This window comes from Harpegnathos saltator, unplaced genomic scaffold (genome assembly GCF_003227715.2).
Source record: "Harpegnathos saltator strain DR-91 unplaced genomic scaffold, Hsal_v8.6 scaffold297, whole genome shotgun sequence".
Classification (NCBI taxonomy): Eukaryota; Metazoa; Arthropoda; class Insecta; order Hymenoptera; family Formicidae; genus Harpegnathos; species Harpegnathos saltator.
Genome location: NW_020230091.1, coordinates 424,905 through 439,727, shown reverse-complemented (window position 1 = coordinate 439,727; position 14,823 = coordinate 424,905). Strand labels below are relative to the sequence as shown.

General features: G+C 34.8%; 1 protein-coding gene across 2 annotated transcripts in view; it reads left to right on the top strand.

Annotated features, from left to right (window-relative positions):
• The window catches only part of LOC105185970 (GAS2-like protein pickled eggs), a 205,275-nt gene that overhangs the window by 62,927 nt on the left and 127,525 nt on the right, over positions 1-14,823 (top strand). For both annotated transcript variants that reach the window (XM_025299942.1, XM_011145866.3), the window contains one exon: positions 11,305-11,817. In XM_025299942.1, coding sequence (XP_025155727.1) covers positions 11,305-11,817 — 513 coding nt within the window. The remainder of the gene's footprint in view (positions 1-11,304; positions 11,818-14,823) is intronic.

The following is a 14,823-nucleotide window of genomic DNA, read 5'->3' as shown; positions in this document are numbered from 1 at the left end:
AAGTAGCGCGCGTTGCAAAATGCGCGTCAATTACGCTCTTTCAGCGCGTGTGCGTTATTTCGGGAATGCTTTGTTAGCGTCTAATATTAGCTTTTTCTCATGAAAAATGTCGAGTTAGCGTGGGCGCTTATGAGTTTCGAATGATAATTATCGCCGTCAGGGTCTGTGACCGACCGTCACGAGGAAATCGATTTATTGTGTCATTAACGTAGTCGTCTAAATTGCGCGATTAGATTAGTCGACTTTGTTTCAATTACATTGAACAAGAATGTTTCATAACAGCTTCCGTTATTGTCCGCAAAGGAATTTAAAGGAGTAAGCCATAGTTGAAAACTTTACTCACAGAATACAGGCTCTTTTCTGAAAAGTTTACGTCATATATTGGTTGTACAATATTAATTAATAATAAAATGTTCTATATGTGAAGAATTTTTAAATTGACATCTCAGGCTACTATTTAGCGTAAATATTTGCCTGATACAAAAATACTGCGGCTTGCACATACGGAACGTGTGTTTCCGTTGAGAAAAATATTACATTATCTTTACGAATCTTTAAAATTAGAATTAGAAAATTAGAATTAAAAATACACGAAAACTGTGTAGAAAACTTTTTATACATGGTCGTAAATTTTATACAATTTGTAAATTTTGTTTAACAACTTTGTACATAAATTTATCTATTTTTTTATATCATATAATTATATTATATTATATAAATCTTTTTTATTATATAGATTATATAAATTTCTTATATTATGTAAGACATATATAAAGAGTGTAGTATAATCGTGTCAATTTTTATTTACTGCCTACGTTATCGGGATTTTTAGATTTCGTCATTCACCTTGATATCCCCTAAGGCCGGATCTACAATAGGTGTAATAAGCTTTTAGCTTTTTGGTCTAAGCTTTATCAATCGCTTCCCATTTCATTTCCTTTATGTTGTGATCTTTATAATATTTATTATCTTTTGCATACAAACAAGGATTTGCTTGCACAATTGTTATTATCAAATCCCTGTTTGTATGCAAAAGATAATAAATATTATAAAGATCATAACATAAAAGAAATGAAATAGGAAGCGATTGGTAAAACTTAGACCAAAAAGCTACAAGCTTATTACACCTATTGTAGATCCGGCCTAAAAGATCCAACAATATTAGTTAAATTAAATTCACGGTGTGTGTTTTCGATTTTAATAACGCGTCCTGGCCGCTTGTTTCGTTCGCATGTTTCGGCGCCGCGAACGACCATAAATTTCCGCAACGATTTATCGTGTAAGAGGAGCCGGGAAACTAAATTGAGTTACGGGATTATGAATAATGGTTACTTGCACTCTCGTTGGTTACGTCTCATTGGTTTCCTTCTACATCGCGGCGTTATGCTTGAAGTATGTACGCGTTCCCCCTCAGGCGCAATGAAATGCCTCGCAATCGTTCCAATTTACAAACGTAGAATGTGCAGCGGCCATTTTCATTAGGCACATTCGCCGATGGTAGGCGACGACGATAGCGAGAGGGGTTAGGGGTCACATAATGTGACATCCTGCCGTCGGTTCATCTGCCGACCGTATTACCATATGCGCCACTTCTCGTCTTTTATAAGCGCGACTCTTCCTCCCGTATGCAGCGGTGCTCAATATAACAGAGGAGAGTTCGATCGCGATTCGCTTTCGATTAACGCTTTCGATATGAGTCATTAATTAAACGTGACGTGCAATCGATGTATGAATCGCTATTCAATATCCAATTTTTTTGCTATTGTTCATCTTTCGAGAGATTAAAGACAGAGTAGCAAACGGAAGATGATATCATTCTCAATATTTTCTTAGAACAATGTGATTTCTATGTTTTTGTTATTGTTGTATCATTAGGGCTAATTTCTGAAATTTCGAGACATTACATTTCCGAATAATGAAATTTCGAGATATGAATATTCAGATATTCGAATATTTTTGAGTTATGCAGAATCTCATTGTACTCTCCAAAATTAATTCTATTAAGGGCTTTGGTTTTTTCTTCGAATTTCGAATTTTCGAATAGAAAGTTCGACTTTTCGAAATCGAATTATTCGAAATATCGAACTTCAACGTAACGTCGAATTATATGAAGCTTCGAATCTATCAAACAGTACCATCTCTAATTTCTACTATTATCATGACAAATTTTAGAAACCCTTTTAAACTCTTGTTTGCTAGGTGTGCACATCTAACCTAAAAACCCCTAACGCAAAACAGAAAAGATTAAAAAGAATTCCGCTCACGCTTTTATTCTCTTATGGCCGAGTACACATTTCCTCAACCGATAGATGTTGCACCCATCAATTTTTAAGGTCCTTGACAAAATACTTCTGCCGTCAAGCCGTCATTATTGTCGCTCGCTTTCCCGCGGCAGCGGCAATGTCGGTGGTAGCTCGATTGTAAGGCTTGTTGGCGGACTCGTTTAATCTCTATATTATCCCCCGGGACGTATTGAGTTGGCCGAACAGCCGGATGCCGTTAGATATGATTTTTACGAGTGTGCGTCGTAGAACGCGCGCGTAAACAGCTCCGCGGCCTTATGGCCACCACATGCAAGCGGAAGATACATTTCGTGCGGGGCCCCTAAAACATCCGGGGACGTTCGTGCGTCGTGGAACACGCGAGTCTCTCTTGCCGTGCGCAGCGGGGCCGTCTCATGGTGGGCTCGATTCTCCAATCCCCCCATTAAGGATGCGCGAAGATTGGAAGAGTTGTCGCCTAACGCAGTAACTTGGGCACTTTATGGCGCAATTAGTCGCTCGTTCTTCAGTCGTGAAAATTTCGGGTTTCTTTGTGTCCGCAACCTTTCCCACGCTATGGACTTAGAGGCAATAAAAAGTTAAAAGGATACTGCGAGGATACCGTAGGAAGAAATAAAATCCAGGGCACACAGTTATTGTTGTTCGTCAAGATTTTCCATGGATTGTTTCTTACGCAATAAATGAAATATTTAGTTTGACGCGAGTGCAACTAATTTGGTTCGTAAAATTCTTGCAAATTTTGAAGATAAAAATGCGCAATGACGATAAGAACTGACAATGCGGGTGTCATAGTTTTGTAGTGAGGTTAGGTCACCGAAATATTATCCTCAAGGAATCTGTGGTGTAGCCATCTATTTGGAGAGCAATAATTGTATTATAACTATTTACGTGTTTCGCCAACAATTCTGTGTTACAGTTATATATATTTAACATTGTGTTTCTTTTGAATCTGCCATTTTATTTAAAATACAGCTAAAAACGCGACTACGTACAACAACTGACGCGTTCCATAATTTGAATTGTATTTACTTGTACACCATTAAAAGCGTTTTTATCCATAAATACCTGTAATTTTGATTTTCATCACCATTATACATTGTTCCATTTTACACGAGTTACGCAAAATACTCGAAAAATATGAAAGATACTAAGAAACGTTTTAGACAAAAGTGATATGGTTTCAAAGGGGATATAAAACAATTATATTATTTTGTTTATAGATGGCGCCACTTTCGACATATTCACTTATCATTACTTTTCTCAAATGGAAATCTCAATTTTTTATTATATCATCTTTTTCTCCCAATTAATTTCTTGTCTGAAACATTTTTTTATTTGTCTAATATTCTTTGAAATATTTAAGGAAAATTTGGTAACTTTTTCAATGTTTAATTTACTATATTTCGCTATTGTTGAAACTATTTGTTGAAAGAAAAAATGGTACTAGACTTTTTTATTCTATTTGGTTAAGAATATATTGTTACGATAGCGCCCTGACTTTTGTTAATCTGTCGAGTTTTGGAAATTTCAAAACCATCAAGTTAACAAAAGTTAGGGCGCTGTTGTAACAATATATTCTTGGGACCAAATTGAGTAAAAGAGCCTACTATCATTTTTTCTTTCGACAAATAGTTAACGAGACATCGTAAGTTAAATAAAGTTAAGTTAAGTAAAGTTAAATAATAAAATAAAATAGTAAAGTAAAATAAAGTTAAGTAAAGTTGAAAAAATTACCAAGTTTTCCTTAAATATCTCAACAAATATTAGGCAAATAAAAAAATGTTTCAGTTATACAAGTTATTCAAATTAATTGATAGAAAAATTTGATATAATAAAAAATTAGGATCCCCATTTAAGAAAAATGATGATCAGTGAATATCTCGAAAGTGGCGCCATCTATAAACAAAAGAATATAGCTGTTTTATGTCTCCTTTATAAACATACAGCTTTTATTTGAAACGTTTCTCAGTATCTTTCATATTTTTTTGACATTTTTGACTATTTAAAATGGAACACCCTGTATACTTTTGTCTTTTGATTTGTGACATTATAGCCTTATATTATTTATGTAAATTTTTTTGTAATTTTACGTGAGTTTTCTATAGTTAAGATATATAGTTAAGGAGTTATAATTAAGGAATAAAAGTCTTTGACGGAAAGAGTTCGCGGCTGAAAGTGATTGCTTAATTATGTTGCGCGTGATGTTTACGCGGACGAAATATGATTTTGTTTAACCCTTTTAGTGCCGATCAAAAGAATTGTACCTAAGCAAAGAATACCGAACCAAGTTGATGTAGTAAGGTTGACTTAGTAAGGTTTGAGAAAAAAATATAAACATAAAAGTAAGAATAATATTTATCAAATTCAAAAGGAACATATTACGAAATAAAGGGAGAATAAATTAATGCTAAATATATTTCAATATTTGTTGAAAATCATATTAATAATGTTTATTCAAAATCATTGGAAAAATAGAAAAATCAGTTATTTTTTATAAACAGTATTTGCAAATAAGAAGAATCGTTGTTTGGTTATAGTTTAATGTAGAACATGTAATATAAAGCATAAATACTGCATTTTCAATCATTTGTAACAAAATTACTAATATCAAAACGCAAAACTAAATGATAATCTCTCATGGTGCGCAGCAAGCATCAGGAGCATCGCGGAATATAACAGAAAGTTAAACCTGTAAACAATTTTTTCAATTCGTGGAACAACTCACATAGGACTTCTGAGGAGGAATTCAACCATTTATAATGTTTTATAAATTTATTTTGAGACAGTTTTTTCGCGATGCGAATAGTAAGGTGCCATCGCATGCGCAACGATATATCGTTGTTCGGCACTATAAGGGTTAAATATCGGTGACATTCTAGCCGTAGCGTGTTCTCGACCGCATGTAGCGGAGAGTCGCTTCTTTTTTTCTGAGACAAATACCTCCCAACGAATATCTCATGTCAAGTCTGTTTGAACAGCATGGAGGTTCAACGAACTGTCATTAAAACGAGCGCTCAGTTAGACGCATTGTCGTTTGAGCAGATGTCCCGCAGAAAACGCGCGCTAAGCAAACGGAAAGGGATTAGAAGAATCGAGTGACATTGTGGCTAGTGATACGTGTCCGATGAACAATGATCGAGGTCAAACTGAAAGAGATCTCCGACAAAGTCAATGCATACAATAGCACAATTCATTACAATATTCTATTCAACGTGTAATTCATTAAAAGTACCGGGTCAATCAAAGGGTTTCGTTCGAATTTGCAGTCAAATTTGATTTGATTGCGTATTCAATGGAAACAAGTTTTTCATCAACCGCCTATTTTTCCCCATGAAAGAAAAATTCTCTCTTACTTCGTTTGCCAACGTTTGCTTTGTGCTAACGTTACGGCAGTATTTTTATAGGGTGAAACATCCGGCAGCCGGCACTTTGTCAATTTTCGATACTTTCGCGCGGCTTTTATCCAGATCTTTCAAAGTGCATGGAGATTTATGCATTATTTAAAAATTGTGAATTATTGTTTGTTTATTTATTTAATTCCTCTATACATCTTAATATTCGATAAAAGCATAAGAATGCTGGCTACTGGACTTTTTGTTCAATTTTGAGTATCTATCATAGAAGACCATGACTGGCTTAACAGATAACTGGCTTACATTGAAGGCGGAAAAATAAACTTTCCGATTGACTCAACGAATGAAACTTTTGAAGATTGACAGAGAAAATGGTGATATGATTCTCAAGAATTTTCTTGTAACCTTCCATTGCTCGATGCCATTTCATGCATTCTCGTTTAATATTTTCTCCTTTTATCGCGAATAGCGATATTCATAATTCGTGAGTACAATTGTGTTCTCTTCTTTGTCTTTCGTTACTTTTATTCTACAGAAACAATTGTCGTGAATTTTTGACGTACAAGGGTGAGCATTTTTTTCTTTCTCTCTCTCTCTCTCTCTCTCTCTCTGCCCTTTATTCTCTTATTCTCCGTCACACACTCATCTAAATCAATAGCGTGATATTGCATTGAGATGTTTTTTCCCGGGTGTCATCAGATGCCATCTGCTATTTCAATGCTCCCTAACCCGGTAAATCCAGGATTTTGATGTCACGTCAAACCCCACATCTAAGTAATGTATGCATACGATATATGTGCACGATGCATGTAAGAGAAGACGATGCGTGTGGGAAAGTGTTGAATAGCGCGAAATGAAATATCGCACGGCGTGCATACGCGTATGCTTCAAGTGTCAGAAATAAAATATCGACATTTGCTATAAGAGATACACAAAACACTGACGTGACACGTGGGATACATTTAAATCGCGTCTGTTGTAAATTATAATTCAAGACGCTGTAAATTCACCGGCATTATCATGCACGAGGGAACATAATCTGTTATGACTTGATAAGAAATTGTTCACTTTAAATTACGATACAATTTTTTCGGAACAATATCTTCTGCTCAAAAAATAACCGGAATTATTCATTTAAATGACGCGCGTTTATATTTCCAAATCTTTTGGTGCTTAAGTTGGTATCACTGTATTTAGCTTATTAGAATTAGAACATATTAGAATTAGAGTGCGATCTGTCAATTAGTTTGTTCGTGGCAGCTGTCAATCGACTTTAGTACTATTTACGATTTTTACGATGTCAAACATTATGGAGCAAAGAGTTTGCTTTAAATTTTGTGGTTTCAACGAAATTTCTTGTGCGGATGAGTTGAAAATGCTACAAAAAAACATATAAAGATAACTATATTTCAAAAATATAGGCGTATGAAAATGAAGCAAAATCCAAAAAACCACGTCAAAGTCAGTGACAAATTAAGGCAATGTTGACCGTTTTCTTTGATTGTAGTGGTGTCGTGCCGCGATTTAGAATTCCTTCCGGAAGGTGAAACAGTTAATAAATTTTACGTTATGAAACGTTTGAGAGAACAAAACCATAGAAAAAGGATTTGTGTACAAGACAACTCATGGATTTTGCATCACGATAATGCACCATCGCACACATCGCTTTTCTTACGTGACTATTCTGCCAAACATCCGATTAACATCATTCCGCAAGCATCGTACTCGCCAGATATGACACCCTGTAACTTTTTTCTCTTCCCAAAACTCAAATTACCGCTTCGTGGTAAGCGTTTTGAGATGTCTAAGGTAATAAAAGAGAATTTGCTAAAGGAACTCAAAGCTATATCAAAATCGGCTTATGAAAAATATTTTGAAGATTGAATTAAGCGTTGGCATATGTATATTATACAGAATGGGAACTATTTTGAAGGCAACAAAATAAATTTAATGAATAATAATTGAATATTTTGAATAATTGAATATTTTGTGTTTTATTGCCCGATTACTCAATATTAATAATAACAGGAGCACGTTATTATAGATTTTGAGTGTTCTTCCGAATGGATCACTTCTTCGATTAAAATAGACATATTAGGTGAATTCAAGGGATTATATTAAAGTTAACTCTCAAGGTCCCAGTACGAGTTTTGAATAGTTTAAAAGATAGTATTATAAAATTGAATAGTTTAAAACTATTTTTACCCTTTCTCACTTGACATGAACGAATTTGATCTTTATATATAGTATGAAGGTCATAATCTTGAGTATTTTCTATTAAGTTTTGGCCGTCACTCGTTAAAAATTGCTCATTAAAAAATTATTAATAAAAATAGTCTGAAGATTATATCAGTTATATTTCGAAATAGATTTTCGGCAAAATAACAAATATTGGGTATTTATGCATAAAAGAGGTCCCCTCCCCGATTTAATTTATTTTTAAATATGTTGTTGGGGTTCTTTTTGAGTCGTTTCATATACATATATAAGGGTGGGACGCAAATAACTTCGGAGATATAAGCTGAGAAACGATGAAAGTAGTAAATATGAAAATTCATTTAAAGTAATGAATCATCGAAACATACACACACACACACATACACACGCACACACATACCGAATGGGGGAGCGGGGGAGCCTTCGGCCCTCTTCACCCGCACCCCTCCTCATCTGGTCGAACTTGCGTCACGTGGAAAATCGCAAACTCATATGACACAGAACAATACGACTTTTCATATGAAGCGAGTTTCATCCGTCAAAGGGGGGAGCAGGTGGGGGGCCTGTTTGTTTATGTTTTCAAAATAATCCTATTGGTTTATTTATGCTTGAATTTCTTGATATATTTTCGACGAAGAACATTCAGTATTCACTTAGAGATCGTCTCATCGTACAGTTTTCGGATTGAAGAATAATGAAATTACACGAATTTCTATCCTTTCTCAACCTGTATCTCCGAAGCTATTTGCGTCCGTCCCTTATATATGTATATGAAACGACTCAGAAAGACTCCCCCAACAACAATATTTAAAAATAAATTAAATCGGGGTGCCCCTTTTATGCATAAATACTAAATATTGTTACAGTCAATGTTTCGAGTGATCTTCAGTAAATTTTAGCTAGAACGATTATTGTTTATTAAAAAGTTATTAACAAAGAAAATGTAATCAATAAAGTAATTCTTTTACATTTTGTATAGATTATGCGTTTTCGTGAGAACAGTATATGTGTACTTTAAATCTTTCGCCTTATTGATTTCAGGTTATCGTATATTAGGTGTACAAATGAATAATCCAATTTTTTCAGCTACATTCAAGGTTTATTTTAAAAGAAAGTAAATTAAATTCTTCAATTAAAGTATTCGCCGTTGCTTTCTATAACTTTAAGCCATCTTTCAGGCAGCTGATGAATTCCATCTCGGAAAAATGTTACGTCTTTGGATACGATTGTCAAGCCATTTTCGGATCTCATCCACTGATTGGAAGTGCATATCGGACAAGGCGTGTTGCATCGACCGGAACAAGTGATAATCGGATGGAGCAATATCTGGTGAATACGCCGGATGCTGCAAGACGTCCCAGCCAAGACTCATTATGGTGTCTTTTGTATTGGAAGCAATGTGTGGCCAGGCGTTGTCATGCAACAATTTCACTGGACGTTCTCCTTTGCCAGTATACGGGCGTTTTCGTTCCAATTCTTGACTCAAGCAGATTAATTGACGTTGGTAGCAGTCCGCAGTGACTGTTTCACCCGGTTCCAACAACTCATAATAAAGCACGCCCTTGATATCCCACCAAATGCAGAGAAGAACCTTCTTTCCGAAGCGATTGGGTTTTGCGACCGATTTTGATGATTCGCCGGGATTTACCCATGACTTTCTGCGTTTCGGATTGTCATAGAGTATCCATTTCTCATCACCCTTAACGATTTTCCACAAGAAAGACTTTCGACGCTGCTTATTGAAAAGAGAAAGACACGCTGCCACTCGTTGATTTTTGTTGGTTTCAGTGAGTTCATGCGGAATCCATTTTCCTTCTTTCTGGATTTTTCCCATCTCATGTAGGCGTTTGGAAATCGTTTGCTGCGTTACTCCCAACTGTTCTACAAGCTCTTTTTGTGTTTGTGCCGAATTCTCAGCGAGCAGTTGTTCCAAATCATCATTATCGCACTTCGGAGGGCCTCCAGGGCGTTATTTGTCGATTAGACTGAAATTACCGCTTTTAAACCGCTTAAACCAAAATGCGCGCACATCGTACGATACAACACCTTCGCCGAGAAGGGAACAAATCGATTCGCATGCTCTTGCAGCATTTTTTCCTTGTTGGAATTGTTGGAATTCGTAAGAATGCAGTGTCGGATATACATCTTATCTGTTGCCATTTTCGACTGTACTGAACTGAATACTTTTGAAGGTTATGTTGGGCCTTTCGCCAAACTATATGTTCTTTTTAATAGCTATATGTCAACATTGCATAATCACAAAAGAGCGGGAAAATCTATTCAATTTAAAATTGATTTCATAACTGCTTAAAATAATTTGGATTATTCATTTGTACACCTAATACTAAAATAAAAACTAAAATAACTAAAATAACAACTAAAATAACGTAACTAAAATGACTTATGAAAAGATTAGTAAAAACAACTAATATCCGAAATGTGGAAGAAACCTTGCTACACGTGAAAATTTAAAAACTTATATGGAACTATGTGTTCTCATAGAAAACCGGGACGAAGGAGAAACGGAATTAATAAACTCGATAAACTCTCATTGAGAATTTATGCATAAACTATTCATAAACTATTACTGAAAATATATAAACCAATAAACTCAATAAACTATCATGGAGAATACTCAATAAATTTAATGAATTATTAGTGAAAATAATAATCATAATTACTAAATTAAATCAACATCTAAATTAAATTAAAACCTAACCTAACCTAACTTATTCCTACTCAAGCTCCTTCTCAATGAAAACAGCCAGCACCGCGCGAAACTTATTTTTTCGGTTTCCAAGCTTACAATTGACCATAATACAAAAACGATGTAATGAATACTATCTTGTTAATAATTTTGTAACAAACGATGAGCGATGGCTAAAATTCGTTGGAGAGTACTTAAGAGACTATGACCTTCATGATATGTGTCAAGATCAAAGTCATTGATGGGAAGTATATAGGAATGAATAGGAGTGAAAATATCTTTAAACTATTGAATTTTATATTATCTTTTAAGCTATTCAAGATCCACACTTGAGACTTTGATAGCTAACTTTAATATGAGTCTACCTGAAAAAATTTCTATTAAAATCTAAAATGAAATTTCCGAAAAATTTTCTACATGAGAAAATTCTTCAATTGTTTTATATAATATTTTAATTGAGATAATATCTTAATTAAAAAATATATGAAATAATAATATTTTTATTTAGATACATGAAATAATTAAGATCTCATATAAGAAAATTTTCAGAAAAGTCTCATTTTTTAGATCTGGATCAAAATTTTTCGGTAGAGATCCCTGGAGAGTTCGCCTAAAAACAGCCTAGATACAGCCCAGATTTGACCTTCCAGAAGTAACTTTCTCAATCTTGGCTACGTCGCAAAGTGTTAACTTATTCCCTGCAACAAACGACCTACTGATGAGGGCAACTTTTTTCTGATTCCAGCACGCAAACAATGTGCGAAAGGCGGCGGCCGACTATGTGGCTCGTCGTCAGGCCCGCAAGATCTCGATGACACGCTCGATAACCTCGGCCTTGGCGCTTCCGATGAGCCAGTTGAGCGACGTGGCCTTCCTGCCGAACGCCAAGGCCGGCACCTTCTTCGCCCGCGACAATGTCTCCAACTTCATCGGCTGGTGCCGCAATAGCCTCGGCATCATCGAGTGTCTGCTCTTCGAAACCGACGACCTGATAATGCGCAAGAATGAGCGGCATGTGATACTATGCCTGCTGGAAGTGGCCCGTCGTGGCGCCAAGTTCGGCATGCTCGCGCCGATGCTCGTGCAGATGGAGAGGCAGATCGACCGCGAGCTCGCCGCTGAGAATAAGGCGAACGGCGCCAGTAACGAGGACAGTGACGACGAATACGCCGACGATATGCAGGAAGAGGTGCCTTGCCTCATATACGGCCCGCAGCCGCAGATCGTCACGAATGATCTGAAGAGCCTCGACGAGATGGTGAGTGAAGTTATGATCTTGATTTAGTTGACGCGACGAGAGAGGGCTTCGCTTTTGAGTTTTCAAACGGACGTTAGGTTTGTCGTAAAACCCCATAACTTCTCTCTATTCGAATCATATTGCGACACTACACTGGGAAAACATCGGCTAAAACAAATTAAGTCTCAGTGTTAAGCAAATTTTATCGTACAAACGAGTGAGTCAACCTGAATAAAAGTTAGGTTAGGTGTTAATAGTTAATGGTGTTAGGTGTTAGGTATTAATAGTCGATGAAAGAATTAAGCTATAAAAAAGGCAATAGTAACGCAGTATTGGTTAAAGAAAAACTGAAATGTAACAACGATATTTACTTTATTAGATGTTAAAAATATTACTGAATAGATACTTGTCAATATGTAAAAAAATTTCAATTTATGTTATTATTGATTGAGAAAGGCGACCAAAGGGCATTATTTTCTCGCTTAATTATTTCTAAAAATATATCAACTAAAATTTAATCCTACATCTAGTTTGAAATTTGATAAGCAGTTAATGATTGTAATAAAGATGTATTTATGAAATGGATATATATTTGAAAACATATTAATATAACTGCAAAATACGAATAATATCATCTCTGATTGAGAAACTAAATAAATCACAAAAATTAAAACACAACGGTAATCAGACGATACCATGTTGGGTCAGCTTTATGATCGTCTCATTGTACTAAATTTTGCACTTTAGTCAAACGAGAGATTAAAGAAACATGTAAATTTTATTAAGAATATTAATTCACTTAGTCCGCCATACATAACCTTAAAATCAAGTCTGTTATTTAAACTCGATTTGAATTGTTTTGGTAGATGTTTTGTTTATGGTGTGTGATGCGAAGTCATTTATGGCTTTTTCTTCGTTTGTAGAACGTTTTCGAAAGTCCACGGAAAGTTCGATTTTTCTCGGTAACAAAACCCACAGAAATCTCAAAATTCAGGACGTTGGTTGTAATCGTTTAAGCGATGCTTTCTCACATGATTTCTCAATAATTTGCAGAAGTTTCCCGGCAGGGGTCGCTTAGTGCCGATTCCGATGCCTCGTTGCCGATTAAATCTCTACGGCTTCGAGTGCGTTTCAATCACACGTTTCGTCTCATATATTGCCAACGGTGAGCGTAACGTGCCGCGGCTATGAAAATAACTCGCACTCTTAGGTGCATTTGACCGTGTTTACGGCGATCCAGACCCGCCGGCCATGAATATCGCGCGATCGGAAGTAAGGATGCAACGTATCGCCGTCGTTGGACGTTGTGATACTTAAGTTTTACGGGGTGCTTTTTTACTTTTTCGTTATGAGATAAGCCACAAATATCAAACATGGCGCATGTCAAAAATGGCGAGTGCTCGAATCGTCGGATAAACAATCCTCATTATTTCACTCCGTGGATTTATTTTCCGTTTTCTTCTGTAAGAAATCAGAAGAAATCCGAGCAGTATTTGTTAAATTTTTAGATAATATTATTAAATTTTTTTAATTTTTAGATAATAAGTATTTAAAAAATTTTTAACACTCATAATTTTTATTTTAAATCATATCGTGCAACAGACTGACTCGTCCTTGTTACAATATTTGTAAATAAATATTGTAACAAGGACGTAATATTTGCAGGACAAGGACGTATAACTTTATAAAAATATAAAAACGATACTATTTTGTTATAACATACAGAGTAGAGAATGTAATCATTAATATCTGCATTATTATTTTGGCAGGATATATAAAAATTGCAAGATATAAAATTCCTCTAGCATATTAACGAAGATCAATTGTGCAAGGTGTTTTTAAGTATTGTTCAATATTTTAAAAATTGATTCTTGTGTAAAATTATTTTTAAGAAGTTTATATAAATATATGGAAATTTATATATCTATATAAATATATTTAAAAAAAAATCGCTTCAGAAATATTAATAATTCTATAAAATATCGTTTTATCGTAGTAGTTAGTGAAAATAAATTTTTTTTTAACTTTTTTTAGATTAGTAAATAGATTAGTAAATAGAAATAGATTATTTTAATTTTTTTTATAGTTGCCATTCTATAAAAAGTATGACGTAAAAACGGGATTTAGGTTACGCACCTTAAATTTATATATCAGACATATTAAAATAACGCAAGAATAAAATGCAAAAGTATTTAAACTAATCAAAATCTGGTAATAATACTTTTTTGTAAGTGATTAATACAATAGTAAAAATCTGCAAAAATATTGATTCTGTTCACATACACGTGTACAAATTCGTGGTAGTAATGTACGTACTATTTAAACTCGTACTATTTAAACTCCGTTTTTACACCATTTACTTCTTAAAACGGCAAAAAAATAAACTATGTATCCGAAATAAATACAAAATCCCATCTCTTCAAATTTGCAAAAGAAATCTTTTTTCCTTTAAGAGCTAACAAGAAAAAATGTTGATTGGGTGGAACTTTTAACGTTTTGTATTTCTGAAACGATGTCCTCTGAATAATGTGTTCCTGTAAACACTTTTTTTCATAAAATAATCCCAAGAGTGTAAAATCTTTTTTTTCAACTTCCAAAATATCGAACATCACTTAAAAAATATCTTGTATATAAAAATGACAATAATGATGCCGCATTTATTTATAGTTGCCTCTCGTTAACATATTAAAGAAATTTTATTATTATTTAGGATATTATTATTACTTAGGATTTTATTCATCCTGCCAATGACAATACATGTCAATGATTGTTTTATTTTATTCCATACAATGTAATCCCTCACACTTTTTTCTCGCGGAACTCTCAATTCACGCTCATCATTTATTTACGCGTTATTATGCCGCGGAGAAAGGTCCGGGGAATCGTCGACCGCTCCTTGTTCACGGCGGCATGCGCGCGACCTACTCGGTATTTTATCATCGGCCGATTATTATTTATAAATGAATGGGTGTAACGCGCTGCGCGTTAAATGTCCCGTCCGTCGTGCGCGCAGATCGTTGACGGATC